Raw genomic sequence first — 22,063 nt, 5'->3', positions numbered from 1 at the left:
TGTTCTTACAGATGCTGAAGGATTCATACAATAGACTCTACCATGACAAGATTAAGAAGTTTATAAAGGATAACATGTGTGTAGGTGCTGGGGAAGGCTCTATTAACAGAGAGTTTAAGCCTAGACTCAAAGATAACATTGGACAGGGCATGGACACAAATACGACTAGAGTAGATGCTCCTAACTTCATACACTCTCCAGTCATTTTGAATGATCCCAGAGGAGAGAATTTATTGCATGTTGAGAGACCAGATATAGATATCAAAACATATGTAAATCCACTAAACATTGACACTCCATCAACTGATCTGAAGATGCCAGGCCTTGAGCAAACTCACATTAGCAATGGTTTAGATGTTTCTTTGCCCAAAGCTGACCTCACAGTGCCTGTCTTAGACCTTACCGCTCAAAAAGACAAAATTCGAGACAAAAGTTGTTATCCAGAGGAGAGTACTATCACTTTCACAGCTTTAGATATTTATTCTCCAAAACTTGATACTGAAGGAACAGCCAAGAAATTAAAGATTCCCAACTTAAAGATGCAAGACTTTGGGCTCTCCGGACAAAACATAAAAAGGCCAGGTTGTAAAGTTATGACATCAGATTTGAGTCTCCCACGTGTCATGGCACAAGGGGATGACCTCACAAAATCTAAACTAGACCTCAATGCACCATATGTTAGCATGCAAACGCCCAAAAGAGTCCAGTCCTACAAGAAAAATCCTGACTTAAACGTGGATGATCCCTCTGGTTATTTAGAGGTATCAAAAGTTAGACTATCTGCCAGAGAGCCAAAAGGTATAGACAATGATACAGTTTTTAAAACTACAGACATTGATATCAAATCTCCTCTGATTGATATTCATGACCCAAGATTGTTGAATGCAGATTTACCATCGGTAGACGCAATACGTCTCCAGACTCCAGATATTACTTCAGGAATATTTGGAATACAATCGAATAAGAAACCACAAATGGACCTTATATCTCCAGATGTACTACATGATGGCCCTTTTGAACTTGACTTATCTGGCACATTGCTAAAAAGATCTGATCTGGACATTGATGTCAATACCTTAACCCCTAAAGCTCCTCAGATAAAAGATGGGATTTATCTTTCAAATACGAGTTTAACCAAAGTTGACACCAAATTCTCTAAGTTGGATATGAATACTCCAGATGTTGACCTTAATTACCCTTCTGGAAATTTTATAAAAATGCCAAACATTAAGGTGCCTAAATGTGGCCTGTCAAAACCCCAAGAACAAAATAATGTTCAAAACCTAGCAGAACCTACCATAACTTTATCTCCAAAAGTTGAAAAAGAAATGTCAAGTCCAAACTTCGACATATCTACGGTTGGCCTTACATGTCCTGACATTGATGATAGCCCATCTGGAAAATTCAAGATTATGGACAGTTTTAAAATGTCAGATAATGGCTTTTTTGGTCCAAAGGTTACGGGTCCTGATTGTGAGTTTATTCCAGATTGTGATCTGTCAGCCCCTCAGCAAAAAGGAGAAATTAATCGCCTAGATTTGAATGCGTCTGATTACCTAAAAGGGACAGAGATAGACCTTACTGCTCCAGATTTAAATATCAATATGCCTTCTGTCAGTTTCCCAACCTTTAATAAACCTGACAGTAAACTAAGTGATTCTGGTATCAAAGCTAAATTCAGAATGCCTAAACTATTTGGTACACTGTCCAAAAAAACACCAGAGTTAAGTCTCGAAGCTCCAACTATGAAAAGTGGGATTGATGTACCAGACTTACCAAAAGCCAACCTCAAAGAACTTGATTTAGGTACAAACACCTCAAACATAGACACTGATCCTCTCAAAGGTACATTGAATATTCCCAAACTGAGAATGCCCAATTTTGAGCTCCCAGGGCAAAGAAGAACCAGAAATGTTGACATTACTGGACATGATGCTAGACCAAACTTGACGAAAGGACTACATATTGACACTTATGGAGGCATGGGGAGTTCAAATGCAGATACTAAAACACCCAGAGTCAACCTTAAAGGTCCCAAAATGGGCCTGCAACTGCCAGATATTGATTTGGGAAGCCCATTAAGCAAACTCCAGAAGCCTGATTTAAAAATCAATATAGGTGTAAAATCACCCGATTTAAGCCTCAAAGAACCTTATCTGAAAGGTGGTATTGATGTCTCTGACTTGGATTTACCAAACATGGATGTGAAAGCACCTCAATTAGATCTTAATACTCCAAATGTAGACATTGGTTCACCTCAGACAAAATTCAAGATACCCAAACTGAAAATGCCCAAATTTGGGATCTCAGGTCTTAAAGGGCCAAGTGTGGACATCGATGGAGCTCTAAATGCACCTGCCTTTAACATTCCTGATCTTCACCTCTCAGATCCAAAGCTCAAAGGCAGAATAAACCCCCCAGATCTGAAACTGCCAACAGCTAATCTGAAAGGCCCCAAACTGGATGTCAATGCCCCAAATATGAACTTAAAAATGCCCTCTGGTAAACTCAATGTACCAACCTTGAAGAAGCCTGAAGCGGAGCTCAGTGCTTTAGATTTTGATGTTTATCCCCCCTCTGGAAAGCTGAAAATGCCTTCATTTGATTTCTTAGGAAAAGAGCCAAAAAGACCAAATATGGACATAGATACAGGTCTGAAAACACGCAATTTAAGTCTCAAAGCCCCTCATATGAAAGGTGGTATTGATATCTCTGACTTGGATTTACCAAACATGGATGTGAAAGCACCTCAATTAGATCTTAATACTCCAAATGTAGACATTGGTTCACCTCAGACAAAATTCAAAATACCCAAACTGAAAATGCCCAAATTTGGGATCTCAGGTCTTAAAGGGCCAAGTGTGGACATAGATGGAGCTCTAAATGCACCTGCCTTTAACATTCCTGATCTTCACCTCTCAGATCCAAAGCTCAAAGGAAGAATAAACCCCCCAGATCTGAAACTGCCAACAGCTAATCTGAAAGGCCCCAAACTGGATGTCAATGCCCCAAATATGAACTTAAAAATGCCCTCTGGTAAACTCAATGTACCAACCTTGAAGAAGCCTAAAGTGGATCTCAGTGCTTTAGATTTTGATGTTGATCCCCCCTCTGGAAAGCTGAAAATGCCTTCATTTGGTTTCTTAGGAAAAGAGCCAAAAAGACCAAATATGGACATAGATACAGGTCTGAAAACACCCAATTTAAGTCTCAAAGACCCTCATATGAAAGGTGGTATTGATGTCTCTGACTTGGATTTACCAAACATAGATGTGAAAGCACCTCAATTAGATCTTAATACTCCAAATGTAGACATTGGTTCACCTCAGACAAAATTCAAGATACCCAAACTGAAAATGCCCAAATTTGGGATCTCAGGTCTTAAAGGGCCAAGTGTGGACATCGATGGAGCTCTAAATGCACCTGCCTTTAACATTCCTGATCTTCACCTCTCAGATCCAAAGCTCAAAGGCAGAATAAACCCCCCAGATCTGAAACTGCCAACAGCTAATCTGAAAGGCCCCAAACTGGATGTCAATGCCCCAAATATGAACTTAAAAATGCCCTCTGGTAAACTCAATGTACCAACCTTGAAGAAGCCTGAAGCGGAGCTCAGTGCTTTAGATTTTGATGTTTATCCCCCCTCTGGAAAGCTGAAAATGCCTTCATTTGATTTCTTAGGAAAAGAGCCAAAAAGACCAAATATGGACATAGATACAGGTCTGAAAACACGCAATTTAAGTCTCAAAGCCCCTCATATGAAAGGTGGTATTGATATCTCTGACTTGGATTTACCAAACATGGATGTGAAAGCACCTCAATTAGATCTTAATACTCCAAATGTAGACATTGGTTCACCTCAGACAAAATTCAAGATACCCAAACTGAAAATGCCCAAATTTGGGATCTCAGGTCTTAAAGGGCCAAGTGTGGACATCGATGGAGCTCTAAATGCACCTGCCTTTAACATTCCTGATCTTCACCTCTCAGATCCAAAGCTCAAAGGCAGAATAAACCCCCCAGATCTGAAACTGCCAACAGCTAATCTGAAAGGCCCCAAACTGGATGTCAATGCCCCAAATACGAACTTAAAAATGCCCTCTGGTAAACTCAATGTACCAACCTTGAAGAAGCCTAAAGCGGAGCTCAGTGCTTTAGATTTTGATGTTTATCCCCCCTCTGGAAAGCTGAAAATGCCTTCATTTGATTTCTTAGGAAAAGAGCCAAAAAGACCAAATATGGACATAGATACAGGTCTGAAAACACGCAATTTAAGTCTCAAAGCCCCTCATATGAAAGGTGGTATTGATATCTCTGACTTGGATTTACCAAACATGGATGTGAAAGCACCTCAATTAGATCTTAATACTCCAAATGTAGACATTGGTTCACCTCAGACAAAATTCAAAATACCCAAACTGAAAATGCCCAAATTTGGGATCTCAGGTCTTAAAGGGCCAAGTGTGGACATAGATGGAGCTCTAAATGCACCTGCCTTTAACATTCCTGATCTTCACCTCTCAGATCCAAAGCTCAAAGGAAGAAAAAAAAACCCAGATGTGAAACTGCCAACAGCTAATCTGAAAGGCCCCAAACTGGATGTCAATGCCCCAAATATGAATTTAAAAATGCCCTCTGGTAAACTCAATGTACCAACCTTGAAGAAGCCTAAAGTGGAGCTCAGTGCTTTAGATTTTGATGTTGATCCCCCCTCTGGAAAGCTGAAAATATCTTCATTTGGTTTCTCAGGAAAACAGCCAAAAAGAGCAAATATGGACATAGATACAGGTCTGAAAACACCCAATTTAAGTCTCAAAGCCCCTCATATGAAAGGTGATATTGATGTCCCTGACTTGGATTTACCAAACATAGATGTGAAAGCACCTCAATTAGATCTTAACACTCCAAATGTGGACATTGGTACACCTAAGACAAAATTCAAAACACCAAAACTGAAAATGCCAAAATTTGGGATCTCGGATCGTAAAGGGCCAAGTGTGGACATAGATGGAGATCTAAATGCACCTGCCTTTAACATTCCTGATATTCACCTCTCAGACCCAAAGCTCAAAGGCAGAATAAACCACCCAGATCTGAAACTGCCAACAGCTAATCTGAATGGCCCCAAACTGGATGTCAATGCCCCAAATATGAACTTCAGAGGTCTGGACCTCACAAGCACTGGATCAGATATTGATTTTGGCACAGTAATGACCAGTCGTTCACCAGACATGAATATTTCTCTACCGAAAGCTAAACTAGATGTTAAAGACGTTAAGGACAACTTAGCTAGAACAAAACTGAGTCCCCCAAGGAACAGTACCTCTTTTGTGGACAATGGTGTGGATCTAAGACTTGCAAATCTCAACGCTGCTTCAAACCCTAAAATGTATGTTCCAAAGAGTTATGAAAAGGAGCTAGTGAATTTGAATTTGGGCAACAATGTTGACTCTCAGGGCCGTGAATCTCACAAGGAAGCGGCAGTTAATGAAATTGATCAGACTAAAATGAGAAGAACAAAAATGCAAGGTCCCCAAAAATCTGAATATGAAAAATGTATGTTAAATTTTACAAATGACAACAAGAGTCCAGAAGATTTTGAAGGATATTACGTCACAGTTTTCCCTAAGCAACTAAAAGAAAATGTTAGAGGACAGACTGGTGTAGCAGGTAGTAAAGAATCAAACCAAAGGTCACACACACACGGAGGGCTTGATTTTACGGCTTCAAGTCTAGACCTTGAAGTTCCTGAACAGAATGACTTGAAAGGGTCAACATTCTGGTTTTCAAAGCTTATTTAAGGTTAGCATTCAATTTGAGGTTAAATTTGGTAAAAAGACGTTTACATGTAAAGTGAATATGTAGACTATTTGAAATTGTGGTGGCTGTTGGTGCAAAGCACATGAAAGTCACATGGCAGTCCTTGGGAAAAAAAGCAGAATTATATCAGTTAGATTTACATACTTGTTTTATTTTTGTATTTTTATTAAACATACATTCTGAGAGACAAGACTGTGACAGGAATACTAACATTGGCATACTTGCACTTTCCTGTGAAATTAATTTGTAATTAAAATATGACTATGAACTTGACCCTATTTTCTGAAATGCTGGACTACGTAAAACAAATAGAGTAAGAACCACCGATTTTCACCAAACATTTACCGATTTGAGGCTATCAATGCCTGTAAACTTCCGGCTGCTTCATGATATTATGAATACTTACTTTTACATACTTTAATACATCCTTTTTTTTGTGAGTCATGGCTACAGAAAGTAATTACAGTATGGATTACAAAACCTTAGTTATCGGGGAAGGTTGGCTAACATAAAGGCCAAAATATACTTCACGCTAAGTACGTGTATGCATACGCATAAGTTCCGCTAATGCTCAAATACGCTACCCATTCTCTTTTTCACTCACTGACTGACTCACGCATCCACACACACACACCCTTTGCTACACCCAGTAGCAAAAGGAAGATATATCAGGGTCATATGTCGGTCATAGCTTATGCCACCTCTAACTTCAAATGTGCAATGTGAAAATCAAACAATTTGTATTTTATTTCGCTCATACCTTTTTGGCCATGAAAAAGGAAAACACCTTGTATAGAAAAAAACCTAATAAACACTATTTTTTTGTTTTTAATAGCCATTTATAAAAGCAAAATCACTAAGCAACTGGTCCGGACCACATCAAGACCACGCAAAGGACCACTGAACAACTGGTCTGGACCACAATGATCATTTGACCACTGGTTTGTATTGATGTACACTGGTTATGCAGTTTTTTTATACAATTTTGAAAAGGTTATTAAGATTAGCGTGGATTTAATGTTCTTTTCAGAGATAAGCGATTTATTCGCATTTTGTTAAAAACTGTAATGAAAAGGTAAAGGGTGTGGAAGTAGGCCAGGCATTATTAGAATAATCTGGTGACAGTTTGACGATTTATATCCATATAAATATTATGAAACACAATCTCTCTAAATTGTACAGTTTAGTTCAGGGGTGATTCTAGGATCAGACCTTTAGGGGTCCTCAGCCCCCAATGAGAATCTGACATGAATACAATGCCTTGCTAAAGTGCTAAACCCCCTTGCTAATATAAATCCCTAATTTCACTGGATAACAATTAATACATTTATGTATTATGCAAAATATTGAATGAATGAAAAAACTAAGGAAAACTAAGTCTCTTTCTTCATGAACTAGCAGCATCAAGTGATATTAAACAATCTTTTTTATTATTATTATTTTTAGGGGTGCTGAGATGAAATTTAGGGGTGCTTGAGCACCCCTAAAAAGTGTCTAAAATCACCACTGGTTTAGTTTTAACCCAGTCCGTAACAACGCTGCAAAGTAGCGTCTTCCGAATGTCGAATATGAAACTAACTTCACCTTGCTGACATCAGCAACATTCAATGGTCTAATTAGATCCAGTCATACTGGCATGTTCTTCATTTATTGTCAGGACAGCAAGGCGGGGTTTAACTCTGTATAACTTGATACAACTGTACACTCGGCAGAAATCTCCCCTCATTATGCCTGCGCCCGTCTACAGAGAGCCTGTCCTCTCCCTATTACGCCCCATTGTACCGAATTTGGTTGCAGTTCCACCAGAGTTCCACTGGGGTTAGGGATCCACTGGGATCGTCGGCATGAGGCAATGAGTGCAAAATGAATGGGAGTCTATGGAGCTAGACGACTCAATTTATCTCTTTCGCCTGATAGTCGTTGAGAAATCTCACTATCACTCGACGACGACTTAAGGCCGAATTATACTTCTCCGACTCCGTTACGGACGGACGGATGGAGTCGGACGGATTGGTTGAATTTATAGTATTCCGAAGGCTGTGGGTGCTGAAAACAATTCACCGCCATTAGAGTAGGTGGCGCAACGGTTTTTGTAAGTCGTTGTCGAGTGTTTATTTACCTAGGTTATCGAGAAGTCGGAGCAAATGTACAAATTAGCCGTTTCATCAATAAAATACGCACATTTTCAGCAACTACACTGCCCATTTCTCGTCACATTTTAATTCAGATGCTGATTTACATGTACTGTTTAGCAGAAATATGAATTGTAAAAATTAAAATTTAAATTTAGTCATTTTAGCAGACGCTCTTATCCAGAGCGACGTACAGGGACATTCCCCCGAGGCAAGTAGGGTGAAGTGCCTTCATTTTTGCACGGCAGGGAATCGAACCAGCGACCTTGTGATTACTAGCCCGATTCTCTAACCGCTCAGCCACCTGACACCATACTTACAGCAATGGCGGTCAAAGGATTCTGTTCGTCCTGTTTATCCCGGCAACCCCGCCCCTGACGCAAGCCATTCTTAATACTGACCAATCACAGCCAAGGGGGTCTCCGTAGCTCTCCGTCGCTCACGACGGATAGTTAGAAAATTCAGGAGGTGCACGTCGAGCTCTCCGGGGCTCTCCGAGGGCTGACGGAGAGCTCGTAGAGGGCGTTCCTTGACGGAGAGGGCGTTCCCTGTCTCCGTCTCCGTAAAAACGCAGAACTATAAATTGGCCTTTATAAAAAACCGTTGCGCCACCTACTCTTCTGGCGGTGAATTGTTTTCAGCACCCACCGCCTACGGAGAACCATAAACGAAGTCTATCCGTGCGTATCCGTGCGCCCGCCCATCCGTAAACGGAGACGCAGAAGCATATTTCGGCCTTTAATTTACTGTAGGAGTTCTTCCAGTCTCAAATACCACATAAACGCTGAAAATGTGCGTATTTTATTGATGAAACGGCTAAAGGCTTATATATGCTTCTGCGTTTTTCGAAAAACGGACACATGGGAACGCCCTCTTCTCCGAGGAACGCCCTCTACGAGCTCTCCGTCAGCCCTCGGAGAGCCCCGGAGAGCTCGACGTGCACCTCCTGAATTTTCTAACTATCCGTCGTGAGCGACGGAGAGCTACGGAGACCCCCTTGGCTGTGATTGGTCAGTATTAAGAATGGCTTGCGTCAGGGGCGGGGTTGCCGGGATAAACAGGACGAACAGAATCCTTTGACCGCCATTGCTGTAAGTTTTCACAATTCATATTTCAGCTAAACAGTACATGTAAATCAGCATCTGAATTAAAATGTGACGAGAAATGGGCAGTGCAGTTGCTGAAAATGTGCGTATTTTATTGATGAAACGGCTAATTTGTAAATTTGCTCCGACTTCTCGATAACCTAGGTAAATAAACACTCCACGACGATTTACAAAAAACCGTTGCGCCACCTACTCTTCTGGCGGTGAATTGTTTTCAGCACACACAGCCTACGGAGAACCATAAACGCAGTCTATCCGTCCGTATCCGTGCGCCCGCCCATCCGTAAACGGAGACGCAGAAGCATATTGCGGCCTTTATTTGTACATTTTCTCCGACTTCTCGATAACCTAGGTAAAAAAACACTTGATGACGACTTACAAAAAACCGTTGCGCCACCTACTCTTCTGGCGGTGAATTGTTTTCAGCACCCACAGCCTTCGGAGTACTATAAATTCAACCAATCCGTCCGACTCCGTCCGTCCGTCTATCCGTAACGGAGTCGGAGAAGTATAATTCGGCCTTAATGCGGAAGATGACGGGCCAAGCACTGATGTAGTGCAGGGGAAGTCGTCGTCGTCAAACTACGATGTTTGAGTGCAACCGAGGCAAGCCCGTCAGCACAGCTCTATCAGCCAAGCTAACTAATCTAATAAACAGTTAATAAACACAAGTACATCTTATTGAACATAATTTATTTTCATCACCAATTATCATAGTAGAACAGCTTTCTCAAGCAGTTTGTGATGCATTTGCAAGCTCCTGGTCTAATGCGCCACCTGGCTTGAGAAACCCGTTCTCAAAGACTTACTTTTAGTCATTATTTGGGTAGCACACATTCTGAATGCCTTCGGCGGATTTCAAATAAGCCATTTTAATCTAGATTAATCTAGAATAACGCCAAGATTACATATCTATCTAGATTTAAAAAATAATTTATGCCCACCACTAAAAAAATGTGAACTGCCGCCAACGATATGTTTCTAAAGAGGACCCAAACACATACCTGGTCCTTTTCCTTCTCAGTCGAATAAAATCTGAGTTGGACAAAGCATTAATTTTGCGGGAATTTTGCTTCCAATACATTGACCCTGGAAAAGAGATTGAAAACAAACCACACAATGAAATGTATACTCAGTTCTGAAAAAGTGTTTTACCACCATAACCATTATTGAATGACTCAATGTAACATAATGTGATAGGAAACTTCAGGTAAAATACAGAATCATAATTTTATTGAATCAGTATTTAGCATTATTGAGTTAAATACCTCTTGTTCCTTTGGTGTCCAACACTTCGCACCAATTGGCATCCGTCAGCACCATTGACTCAGTTGTCTTCAGACCCATCATCACTTTTTCAATGATGCTCGGTACGTTTGCATCCATTTCTGTGAACTGTACCGTCACCACACTTACTGTGATTGGCTTTCCATTCTGTACCTCACCGATGTTGATTGCTCTATAACACAAAATAGAATAAATATTATACTTCATTAGTATGTGATCCCATTGCAATGAAGTGTCAGTGGATTGGAAAATATTTGTTGACACTTATTTGTATTATATATCAAAATAATAATAATCAGTAGTATATCAAATTAAGGAAAACCTTGTCCAAGACTTCACAGTGCTGGCACGGGGGGTACTAAAGGCAAAAGCAGAGCCAGCTGATGCTGATGGCTGCGATGAAAATGTAAACCGTGGTCCCGGTCCTGAGGTAGGAGCGATGGGTGGGGTGGTGGTGGTGGTGGGAATTTCACTCTCTCCATGGACCTCATAATGGGACCTATAAACAAGGTCAATGGCGCTGAAATAGCCTGGCTCTCCAAGGAATATGGCAACGTTGGCATCGTCAGTCAAGTAAAGACTGCTACCGGTGACCTAATAAAGAAGCACATTTTGTTATAGTAACTACAAAGCTGGGGCAGCACGATAGTGTACTGTAATTACTAAACACGTGACTAGCTACCAAACGGTTGCAAAACAAAAGCGTATGTTCTTTACATACTTCATGGGTAAAAAAAACAGTTACTATTCTTTATAGGCTACTTTCTTTAACAACAGTGTGGACATATTTTTCTGAAAGAGCAGTGGGCTGGGTTGGACCAACTGGGTCCACGATGTATAATTACTAAGATAGCTAGCAGTTATTTCTGACACCCGAGCCCACGCTGAAATTAGAGGTTAGTTAGTTAAGCAAGTTAGCTCTAGCTAACTTTAGCTAGCAACTGCCCCTTCATTCAAAATCCAATGATTTAACAAAATGCCTGAAATATGAGGGTGATCTTCTCGACCTGCATGTCCTCCTGTTTAAAAGTCAGACTTTTACTGCCGCAGTAGAGGAATATATGTATCCATATTACTATTTTTTATAAAGGTAGCTAGCCTAACTTTTTTGTTGCACGTTGATGATGGTGATGGGTGTGTCATATTTGTCACGTGTTGGAGTTCTAACTATAATCAGAGAATAATGTTGAGGGGGCACGTTCGGTAACTTCATACACTGTTTTATTTTTCAGTACACATATACATTAAATTAATCCAATAGTAGGCTACCTTAATTATTATTTATTTTTTCAATGTTTAAAAGATTTAATTAAAAACCTATTGAGCGGGAGAACCATGGTTTTAGCAGACCCTGTGTCAGTACAGCGTTTCTACTGAATGTTTAACCCTTGTGTTATCTTCGGGTCATTCTGACCCATCAGTCATTGTGACCCACCGTTGTATTGCGACAACTTTACCGCATTCAAAAACAAAGTGAAGCATTTTCTTTTAACCGGTGGGCTGTCTCAGACCCCCCACATTGCGAAGGTTAAAAGAAAATAATTAGGATTCCTCCGTAAGGAGGAAACCTATTGTTATTGTTAGTTTTATTATTATTATTATTATTATTATTATTATTATTCTAGTTCCATGGGAGTCAATGGCAGCCCCTAGAACCCTTGGATAACTTTTTGTTAAATTTGGCACACTTATTAAGGACAGTTCCTTCTATACCTACACCAAGTTTCATGTATCCCATCAGACCACTCTAGCGCCACCAATGGGTCAAAGTTGGACTTGTGTTTACACACGCAACTTTTGAACCGTATGACTGATTTTCAAAAATGAGGTACCATTGGATTCCCTGGATCAAGACGAGTTCAACGAGTTCTATGACGTCAATTTCCGGTTATATAGATTTTCCGCTATTTCCGGTTGTATCAAAAACCTTTGAAAGCCTACTCCTCCTACAATTTTTGTTATATCTTCTTCAAAATGACCAGAGATGATCTTCAGACCAAGCCTCACAAAAGTTATCCCATGGCGTTTTGATTTTCTAAACCGTTTGTCCGGCACAGCCAATCAAAATCAGCAAAAAAGTAACCAAACAGGAACTTGGGTCAAATCTCAGCAAATCTTTGAGATATCAACACTAAACTTGGTATATCGGTGGACGACACTACAACATGATACCATGTGCAAAGGCAACTTCATATCTCAAAAAATGATTGATATAAAGCAAATCGAATTTATCGCTAACGCTAAAATAATGCTTTACACATCCGCCGGTCAAAAACTGATACTTTGATTCAATCACAAGTTCATATGAAGACTCTTGAGAATGTTTAGTACACAAATCTGAGGAAAAGTTGACTGTAACATGAAAAGTCGATTTTATGTGAATATTTGAAACATGCATGCTTGGCTAATTGCTAACGAAATTTTCAATGAAATGTCTCCCCTGCTCTTCAGCGCGCGCGTGCTCCACATTCTCACACACTCAGCCTTTCCCTTTACACACGCGCGGGCTTGGCGAGACGCATACACAACATTTCAGGCAATTGTGGGCTGACCAAGCCCCCACTCATTCCTTGGCTTGAAGTGAAGGCCCTTGTGGATCTTGATGGTAATGCATTTTAGAAAATGTTCTCAAAATCCTGAAACATTGATAGTAAGTAAGTAAGTAAGACTTTATTTATATAGCACATTTCATACAAGAATTGTAGCTCAAGGTGCTTTACATAAAATCAATAAAAACAATAATACAAGTGATAAATAATTCAAACAATAATAAAAATCCCAATAAGATCTCTGTTCAAGAGAGAAAACAACTTTAAAAAGTAGGAAAACCCTTTTGAGATAAAATTACTTAAATGCTTCGGTAAAAAGGTAGGTTTTAAGCTGTCTTTTAAAAATGTCTAGAGTGTTAGCTTCCCTAATATTTATGGGTAATTTGTTCCATAGTTTTGGGGCGTAATTGACAAAGGCCGAATCACCAATCTTCTTATGACTGCTTCTGGTGACCTCTAATAGGCCTGCATTTGATGATCGCAGTGTTCTAGCTGGTGTGTAGTTTATAAAGGAGTTAGCAATGTAGCTAGGTCCTTGTCCGTGTAGAGCTTTGTATGTGAGAAAAAGGACCTTAAAGTCAATTCTGAAGGTAACAGGGAGCCAGTGTAAGTAGCTAGGACAGGACTAATGTGTTTTCTCCTTTTAGTTTTGGTTAATAATCTAGCTGCAGAATTTTGAATGAGCTGTAGTCTTTCAGTGGTTTTCTTGGGAAGACCAGTGAAAAGTGCGTTACAGTAGTCCAGCCGGCTGGATATAAAAGCATGAATTAACTTCTCTGCATCATTTTGGTTTATGAATGGTCGTACCTTTGCTATATTCCTCAGGTGAAAGAAAGCTGTTTTGGTCACTTTATTAATGTGAGAGTTGAAATTCAAATCTGAGTCCAGGATTACGCAGAGACTCGTCACCTCTGGTTTAAGACAGGGGGTTAAGCCTCCAAGATTCTTAATAAGCATCTCTCTTTTGGATTTGGGGCCACATAGTAGGACTTCGGTTTTGTCTTCATTTAATTTAAGAAAGTTATCATTCATCCATTTGTTTATTGCCAACAGGCAGTTTGTAATGGAATTGATGGCCGTTGCATCGTTGGGTTCAGTGGATATATATAGTTGTGTGTCATCCGCATAGCTATGGAAATCTATGTTATGTTCTCTGATTATGTCGCCGAGTGGTAACATATAAAGAGAAAAAAGTAATGGACCTAAGCAGCTTCCTTGAGCAACCCCGTAGCAGTTCTGATGTTTCTTGGACCTATGGTCACCTAAACTAACATAAAACTTCCTTCCTGTGATATATGATTTCAGCCAGTTCAATACACTATCCGTGAACCCAATAAGCTTTTCCAGTCTATTGATTAGGATGTCGTGATCAATTGTATCAAATGCTGCACTGAGATCTAACAGGATAAGGATAGAGACTTTATTTGCATCAGAGTTTAGTCTGAGGTCGCTAATTATTTTGGTGAGAGCAGTTTCAGTACTGTGATATTTCCTGAAACCTGACTGCGAGACTTCCAGGATGTTATTTTCTTCAAGAAAAGAATTTAATTGGACTAAAACTATCTTTTCCAGTACTTTACTAATAAATGGGAGGTTTGATATTGGTCTGTAATTTGCAAGTAGACTGTTATCCAATTTGGGTTTCTTTAATAGGGGCTTTACAACAGCTGTTTTGAAGGCATCTGGGAAGACGCCAGTTCTAAGGGATGTGTTTATAATCTCTAGCACCGGACCTGAGACACTATCAAACACTCGCTTAAAGAATGTTGTGGGTATAGGATCAATATCTGAGGTTGTGGAGTTAGATTCGCTGACAATTTTGGAAAGTTCACTAAGTGTGATACAGGTAAATGTGCTCATGGTTATGTTGCAGAATCTACTGATGTCAGTTTCGACCCCACTATTAATAATACTCGCTCTAATCAAAGTTATTTTGTTCTTGAAGAACAAAGCAAGCTCTTCACATTTAACTGCTGAGGATGGAGGTGGGGCAGGGACAGTGTTTAGCAGCTGGTCAATGGTGGAGAAAAGAACTCTGGAATTTCTGGCATTTTCTGTAATAATGTTGGAGAAATATTCTCTCCTTGCTAGACGGATGGTTTTGTTAAAGGTGGTTAGTGTATCTTTGTAGATATTGTAGTGGATAGTGATCTTTGTTTTCCTCCATTTTCTCTCTGCTGCACGGCATTTTCTTTTCGTTTCACTAACATTTTTATTTCTCAGCCATGGGGAGGTTCTGCTTGTGCACTTCTTTTTGGTTTTCAGTGGTGCAACAGAGTCTAACACAGATAATAGTGCATAATTGAGGTTCTCTACCATTTCATTCAGAGAGCAATCATGGTAAGTCGGCTCATGTAGAGCAAATTGTTCAGAAAATGTCATCATAGCTGTATCGTCTAAATATCTTCTATGGACTAAGAATTCTTTTTTGGTTTTTGTTAGGATAATTTCCACATTAAAAAGTATATAATGATGGTCTGAGAGGGGTAGATCAGTTATTGAAATATTATTGATATTTAGTCCAGTTGTTATCACTAGATCTAGTGTGTTTCCGATAGTATAGGCCAGGAGTAACTACCACACCACAAATGACACACCATTATCCATAGGTGGCGCTACGGCCAAGCCCCAATTGTCCATTTACAAAGTGATGCCATTCGCATCCCTTTTGTCCCAAAATTCTGAAATTCATTAGATATGCCTTATTTCTCATGAGGAACAAAAAAGCCTCAATAACCTATAACGGCCGCCATATTGGATTTTTTTGTACAATAAAGATTTAGGAAACACGTTTTTTCGCTACTTCTCCTACAATTTTTGTCCAATCTTCCCCAGAATTGGCAGGTATCATCGTCAGAGCAACCCTCACTGAACTCTTCAACAGATTTTTGAATTTCAAAACCGTTTGTCTGGTACAGCCAATCAAAATCGTCAACAAAGCAACCAAACAGGAAGTTGGATCAAATCTCAGCAAATCTTTGAAATATCAACACCAAACTTGGTGTGTCACGTGAAAGACACTACATCATGTTCCCATGTGAGAAGGCAAATTAATATCTTAAAAAATGATTGAAATAAAGGAAATCTTTTTTATTTCTAACGCTAAAATAATGCTTTACACATCCGCCAGTCAAAAACTGATACTCTGATTCAATCACAAGTTCATGAAGACTCTTGAGAATGTTTAGTACACAAATCTCAGAAAAAGTTGACTGTAAAATGAAAAGTTGATTTTTGGTGAATATAAAAAAAATGCATGCTTGGCTAATTGTTAAGGAAATTTCCAATGAAATGTCTCCCCTGCTCCTCAGCGCGCGCGCTCCACATTCTCACACACTCAGCCTTTCACTTGACACACGCGCAAGCTTGACGAGACGCATACACAACATTTCAGGCAATTGTGGGCTGACCAAGCCCCCACTCATAGCTTGGTCTTTAGCAAAGGCCCATGTGGATCTTGATGGTATTGCATTTCCGATTTTGTATGCAATGCTAAAAAGTTCTCAAAATCCTGAAACATTGATAGTATAGGCCATGAGAAACTACCACACCACAAATGACCCACCATTACCCATAGGTGGCGCTACGGCCACGCCCCAATTGTCCATTTTCAAAGTGATGGCATTCCCACACCATCAGTCTAAAACGTCGGAAACTATACATGCCTTATTTAGAATGGGAAACTATACAGTGGTGACCCATACAGTCCACCATGTACGGTGAACATTTTGAAAACGTACAAATATCTTCTTATGAACCATGACTCCAATTGACTAGAAGTTTTGTTTGATGTGTAGGCCACACGTAGTTATGCTTGTTTGCTACCACAATAGCTATGGGAATAAGAGTGAATGCAATGAAGAGGTTATTGAAACGCAATACTCTGAGTTGGTGCATGTCAGTTTAGGCAGAGGTAGCTTTTTAAACCTCTTCAGCCATGCCCCAATTTGCCTATATTCAAAGTGATGCCATTTGCATCCCATTTGTCCCAAAATTCTGAAATTCATTAGATATGCCTTATTTCTCATGAGGAACAAAAAAACCTCAAGAACCTATAACGGGCGCCATATTGGATTTTTCTGTACAATAAAGATTAAGGAAACACGTTTTTTCGCTACTCCTCCTTCAATTCTGGTGCAATCTTCCCCAGAATTGGCACACATCATCGTCAGAGCAACCCTCACTCATGTATTCAACAGATTTTTATTTTCACAACCGTTTGTCTGGTACAGCTCCTCAGCGCGCGCGTGCTCCACATTCTCACACACTCAGCCTTTCCCTTGACACACGCGCAAGCTTGGCGAGACGCATACACAACATTTCAGGCAATTGTGGGCTGACCAAGCCCCCACTCATTGCTTGGTCTTTAGCAAAGGCCCATGTGGATCTTGGTGGTATTGCATTTCCGATTTTGTATGCAATGGTAAAAAGTTCTCAAAATCCTGAAAGATTGATAGTATAGGCCAAGAGTAACTACCACACCACAAATGGCCCAATATCACCCATAAGTGACGCTACAGGCCAAAGATACAAGGCTTTCTGGAATGGGTAGGCTCACCAAGCCCCCACCCTTCACTCCTTGGCTTGAAATAAAAGCCCTTGTGGATCTTGATGGTATTGCATTTCAGATTTGGTATCCCATTGGTAAGTCTACAGCATGGATGTTTGTATACAGTGACAATTTGTGAAGAATATACATTTTTCAATGGTTCGCAATGTTTTGGAGGAATCCGCTATTGCTGCTTGCAGCTATATTTTTTATTTGTTTTTGTATTGGGTAAAATTGGGTAAACACAACGATGGTTCGTTATGAACCTTTGGGTCATGTGACCCGAAGGCAGCACAAGGGTTAAGAATCAGATTTTGGGCTGGAAATCGGATCTTAGATCTGCAGCTATAAAACAATAATAATAATTAACACATTAAGTTAGCTTTGAACAGGCGACCAGTTACATAGACTACATACAGGAAGTTCATGTGACACTAGACTCGACGTACCAGGCTCTGAACGTACCTCAAGTAGGCCTACCTATGAACCATAGATAACGGCAAAATATTGAAGCCTGCAATATGAATTCACCAACACTTGAACCCTTCCGCGAGGTTATTAAAGAAATGAAGATGCAAGGGAAGACATACAAAGAAATGTCGACATTCCTAACTTCCACTGGTGTCCAAAGAGGTTGTTCTATAGACAACATAAAGCGGTTTTGTGCTGACAATAACTTTTTAAAAGGAGTTGTGTCGGCCACTCATTTGGAATTGGCCAAAGGTATACAGGATATGTACACAGAACACAGTATGTTTCTCTGTGTCATGAACCACAGAACTAAATGTATATTTACATTTACATTTAGTCATTTAGCAGACGCTCTTATCCAGAGCGACTTACAGTAAGTACAGGGACATTCCCCCCGAGGCAGGTAGGGTGAAGTGCCTTGCCCAAGGACACAACGTCATTTGGTTTGCATAGCCGGGAATCGAACTAGCAACCTTCTGATTACTAGCCCGATTCCCTCACCACTCAGCCATCTGACTCCCATATATTAAATATTCGTGGAAGTTTTTAATGATGGACACACTACCTGGTGCTTACAGACCCTAAAAGTAATTTGTTTCAATACATTTATGCAAAATGTATGTGTGTGTATATGACACATGTAAAAATATTAACTTATATGTAAATATGTTTAGGAATATGTATATTGAAATAAAACTTTATATATGTTTAGATTTTTTATTGAATGTGAAGTAAATATTCATATCACCACTATATTAAAAAGGTCACATAAAGAAAGCTTCTGTTAAAGTTTGTCTAATGTCTATTGGTGTGTTTGTCACTATGTCACAACAGACCGGACCCACATTTGGACGTAAAATGGTGACTGGGTACCTGACCACCAAGGGTATTCATGCGTCTGAGGGTCGAGTTGGGGCTGTGCTAAGATCAGTCCAGCAACCAAACCACGAAGCACGCTGTCATGTAAGTATTTTGCCCAACGAGCCTTAATTGTTATCCCACGTGCTGATGCAAATGTTTTTTCTTTACAGAAAATGGTTATGCTTCAATAAATAAATATGGTTGTTTTAGGGGGCACGGAACTTAAACCCATTTCCCTACCATGCTGAATACATGGGACACAAGCTTCACATGGACCAGAATGAAAAGTTGGTGATGTTTGGGGCCACACGTCTTGGCCATTGATGGCTTGACTTCTAAGATTGTTGGTCATTCAACCATGCCTGTGAAAAATAACCTCATAATTTATGAGAATGTTTACAGATAAGCAGTTATTGATGTTGTATACATTTTCAATTTGTTTTTAATACACATATATAACTATTAGTGGTATCTTAAACAATTATTTGTTGTCATGAATGTTTTTTTTTATGTGTTTGTGCTCTTTGTGTTGAATATTTGTTTTAACAGACCAGCGGTTTTGGAATATGGAATGTGGGATCAAGTAAGGGTAGACCACGGGAAAGAGTTTTACCTGACTCTATTTATCCAACAACAACTGTCAGGTTACAGAAACAACCTGGACAGAGCACCTTACCTACAAACCAAATCAACAAGGGTAGGTTGATATAGCCATGAGTAAATAACTCACCAGTACATGTGATGAATGAGCTGCCATTCCAGAAACCCCCACACACATACAGAGACATGGAATTCATCAGTGTCATACTAGTACTTAATACAAATAAACTCAACAATTCTTGTTTGTCAAATTGGAATTTTGGTATTTAATTACTTTAATTAATGTACAAAATGCACTTTGGAAAATAATTGTATTACATTGCTGCAGATGTTCAATCAGTTTTGGAAAACAATCTGCAAAAATTTTGTTTACAGTATATTCTCAAATTATTCAAATGTCAGGGATACTACATCTTTCTTTCTTCTTGATCTACAGAATCACAGAATTGAGCGGATTTGGCCTGAAATGAACAACAGGGTCAACTACCCAATAAAGACAGCTTTAGTCAATCTACTTGACCAAGAGCGGATCAACATGGAAGACAGTACTGTGAGGTTCTGTGTTTCTAATCTGACATGTCAGATTGCCAGTATTGGGATCAACAGAGTTGTGGACTCATGAAATGCCCATAGAATTCCAGGTATTTTAATGCAGTCTTCTCACATCAGTTCATGTCAACCTTTAACATTATGAGGAAAATTATGCAAGCAGTCATTTAAAGCTCAAGTAATTAACTACATTGCTCCAATGAATATAAAATGCATGCAGTTACATACAATATATTACTTCAATATTCAAGGATGTGATTCTAAATCCATACCACATCAAGATGTGCATTTGTGAATCACGATTGAATTGTTATAAATAAAAAGTGTATAACAATGAAATAATAAGAGTTTCACACCAGGCAGAGGAGTTCCAAACATCTTGGCACAACTGTGTCAAGAAGGTCAAAGAGGATCTCCTACCCTGTGCCTCAGCAGCAGCGGATCTTTATGAGGCAGACACCAGATCGTCATTGACCAGATCCTCAACATTTGGCATCTACCCATTTGGAAATGCAGAAGAGCAAGCCCAAGTGGAGAGACACTTTGAAGAACAGTTTCCAGACATGAGTCATTTATGACAATGTAATATATGCCCTTCCAGGATGCTCTTATGCATCTGATCCATCTTACTCAACTGTAAACCTATGAAAAGATAACTTCCTCTTTCCCAGAGACAAACAACTGCATGCATACACACACACAAACGCGTTAACACCCTTAACATCTGTTGTTGCCTTATTAAGTGTTAATATACAGTTTGTATATAAAAAAGTTCCAAGTTCAATGCCATGTTGCCCTTTTGCATTTGTCTGTAATAAAATTGATTTGAAACCTGAAATGACCCTTCTTCAGAAATGATATTTTTTATAAAGTTTAAGTGCATGAATGTTTGTTTGGATTTCAGAGTTCTTAAATGAATGTAGTATAACTAGCACATGCATCTGGATATATTTAAGATACAGTATTTCATGCAGAAAGAGAAGGTGCAGTTAGGTGTTGAAATGTATTTGACTTTGTATGGTACTTGAATGTTGCATCACAAAGGAACAGAGAAAAGTACACCATGTGTGTGCTAGTTAGTTGTGCAACCACTCACTAACGGCAGCTAAGGCCGTGTGGAGTGAAACCTATACACAAAGGGAGCTCTCCTGCAACAGGATTGGTGACCATTGGTAAGGAATAAAAAGGTAACTATCCTTGAGTGACCCCAACCTATATCCAATGAAAGATGTGTGGCATGTCTTGAAGATTGCTCTCCATCAAAACTACCCATGCAACTTGACACAGCTTTTGTATTATTAATAGTGCGGCTTATTTTTGACACTTAAAAGTAACCATTACATTAGCGGAGTATGGTGTTTAGATGAGGGGGGGGGGGGGGGGGGGGATTTGAATGCATGACACTGTGTCAGTGACAGACTACAGGGAGGAGGTCAAGCACCTGGCGGCATGCACAAGCGGTGTCTGAGCAGGGTGCACAGGATCATCAGTGCATAAGAACCTCACATGCACAAGCTGTGTCTGAGCAGGGTGCACAGGATCATCAGTGCATAAGAACCTCACATGCTTCTATACCTGCATTTCAGTTGCACATACTCCTTGCACATTCCATTTTGGTCTGCACATTTAGAATTGCCATGTATATATTTTTACAGTTGTTACATACGCATCCTGGGTGCCCATACAACCTTCGCCTTCATTTGGCATCTACAATGAGGAGTCAGGTGGCTGAGCGGTGAGGGAATCGGGCCAGTAATCCGAAGGTTGCCAGTTCGATTCCCGGTCATGCCAACTGACGTTGTGTCCTTGGGCAAGGCACTTCACCCTACTTGCCTCGGGGGAATGTCCCTGTACTTACTGTAAGTCGCTCTGGATAAGAGCGTCTGCTAAATGACTAAATGTAAATGTACAATGCCACTTAGAATACCATTTGCACATCTATGTATTTCACTTGTAATATACATATACTTAATGTGCTTAATACTTGTAAATACCATTTGCAATTCTGGTTCTATGCTAATTGCATTTTGTTGTACTGTACTTTTACTGTACAATGACAAAGTTCGATCTAATCATATAAGGGGAAAGAAGTTCAAGGGGGTGTTGAATCTATAAGCACTATCAGTTAGCTAACCGTAA

General features: G+C 39.7%; 1 protein-coding gene and 1 pseudogene across 3 annotated transcripts in view; both read left to right on the top strand.

The window, feature by feature from the left end:
- The window catches only part of si:ch211-69b7.6 (neuroblast differentiation-associated protein AHNAK), a 59,850-nt gene that overhangs the window by 1,632 nt on the left and 36,155 nt on the right, over positions 1 to 22,063 (top strand). For 2 of the 3 annotated variants that reach the window (XM_067259011.1, XM_067259012.1), the window contains exon 5: positions 12 to 6,105. In XM_067259011.1, coding sequence (XP_067115112.1) covers positions 12 to 5,801 — 5,790 coding nt within the window. In that variant the 3' untranslated portion in view covers positions 5,802 to 6,105. Of the gene's footprint in view, positions 1 to 11; positions 6,106 to 22,063 lie in introns of those variants that run through there. The other variant, XR_010879273.1, reaches the window with a different exon arrangement.
- Positions 6,264 to 20,753, top strand: LOC136965041 (uncharacterized; annotated as a pseudogene).

The sequence above is a fragment of the Osmerus mordax genome, chromosome 21 (genome assembly GCF_038355195.1).
Source record: "Osmerus mordax isolate fOsmMor3 chromosome 21, fOsmMor3.pri, whole genome shotgun sequence".
Taxonomy (NCBI): Eukaryota; Metazoa; Chordata; class Actinopteri; order Osmeriformes; family Osmeridae; genus Osmerus; species Osmerus mordax.
This window is presented reverse-complemented; position numbering and strand designations above follow the sequence as displayed.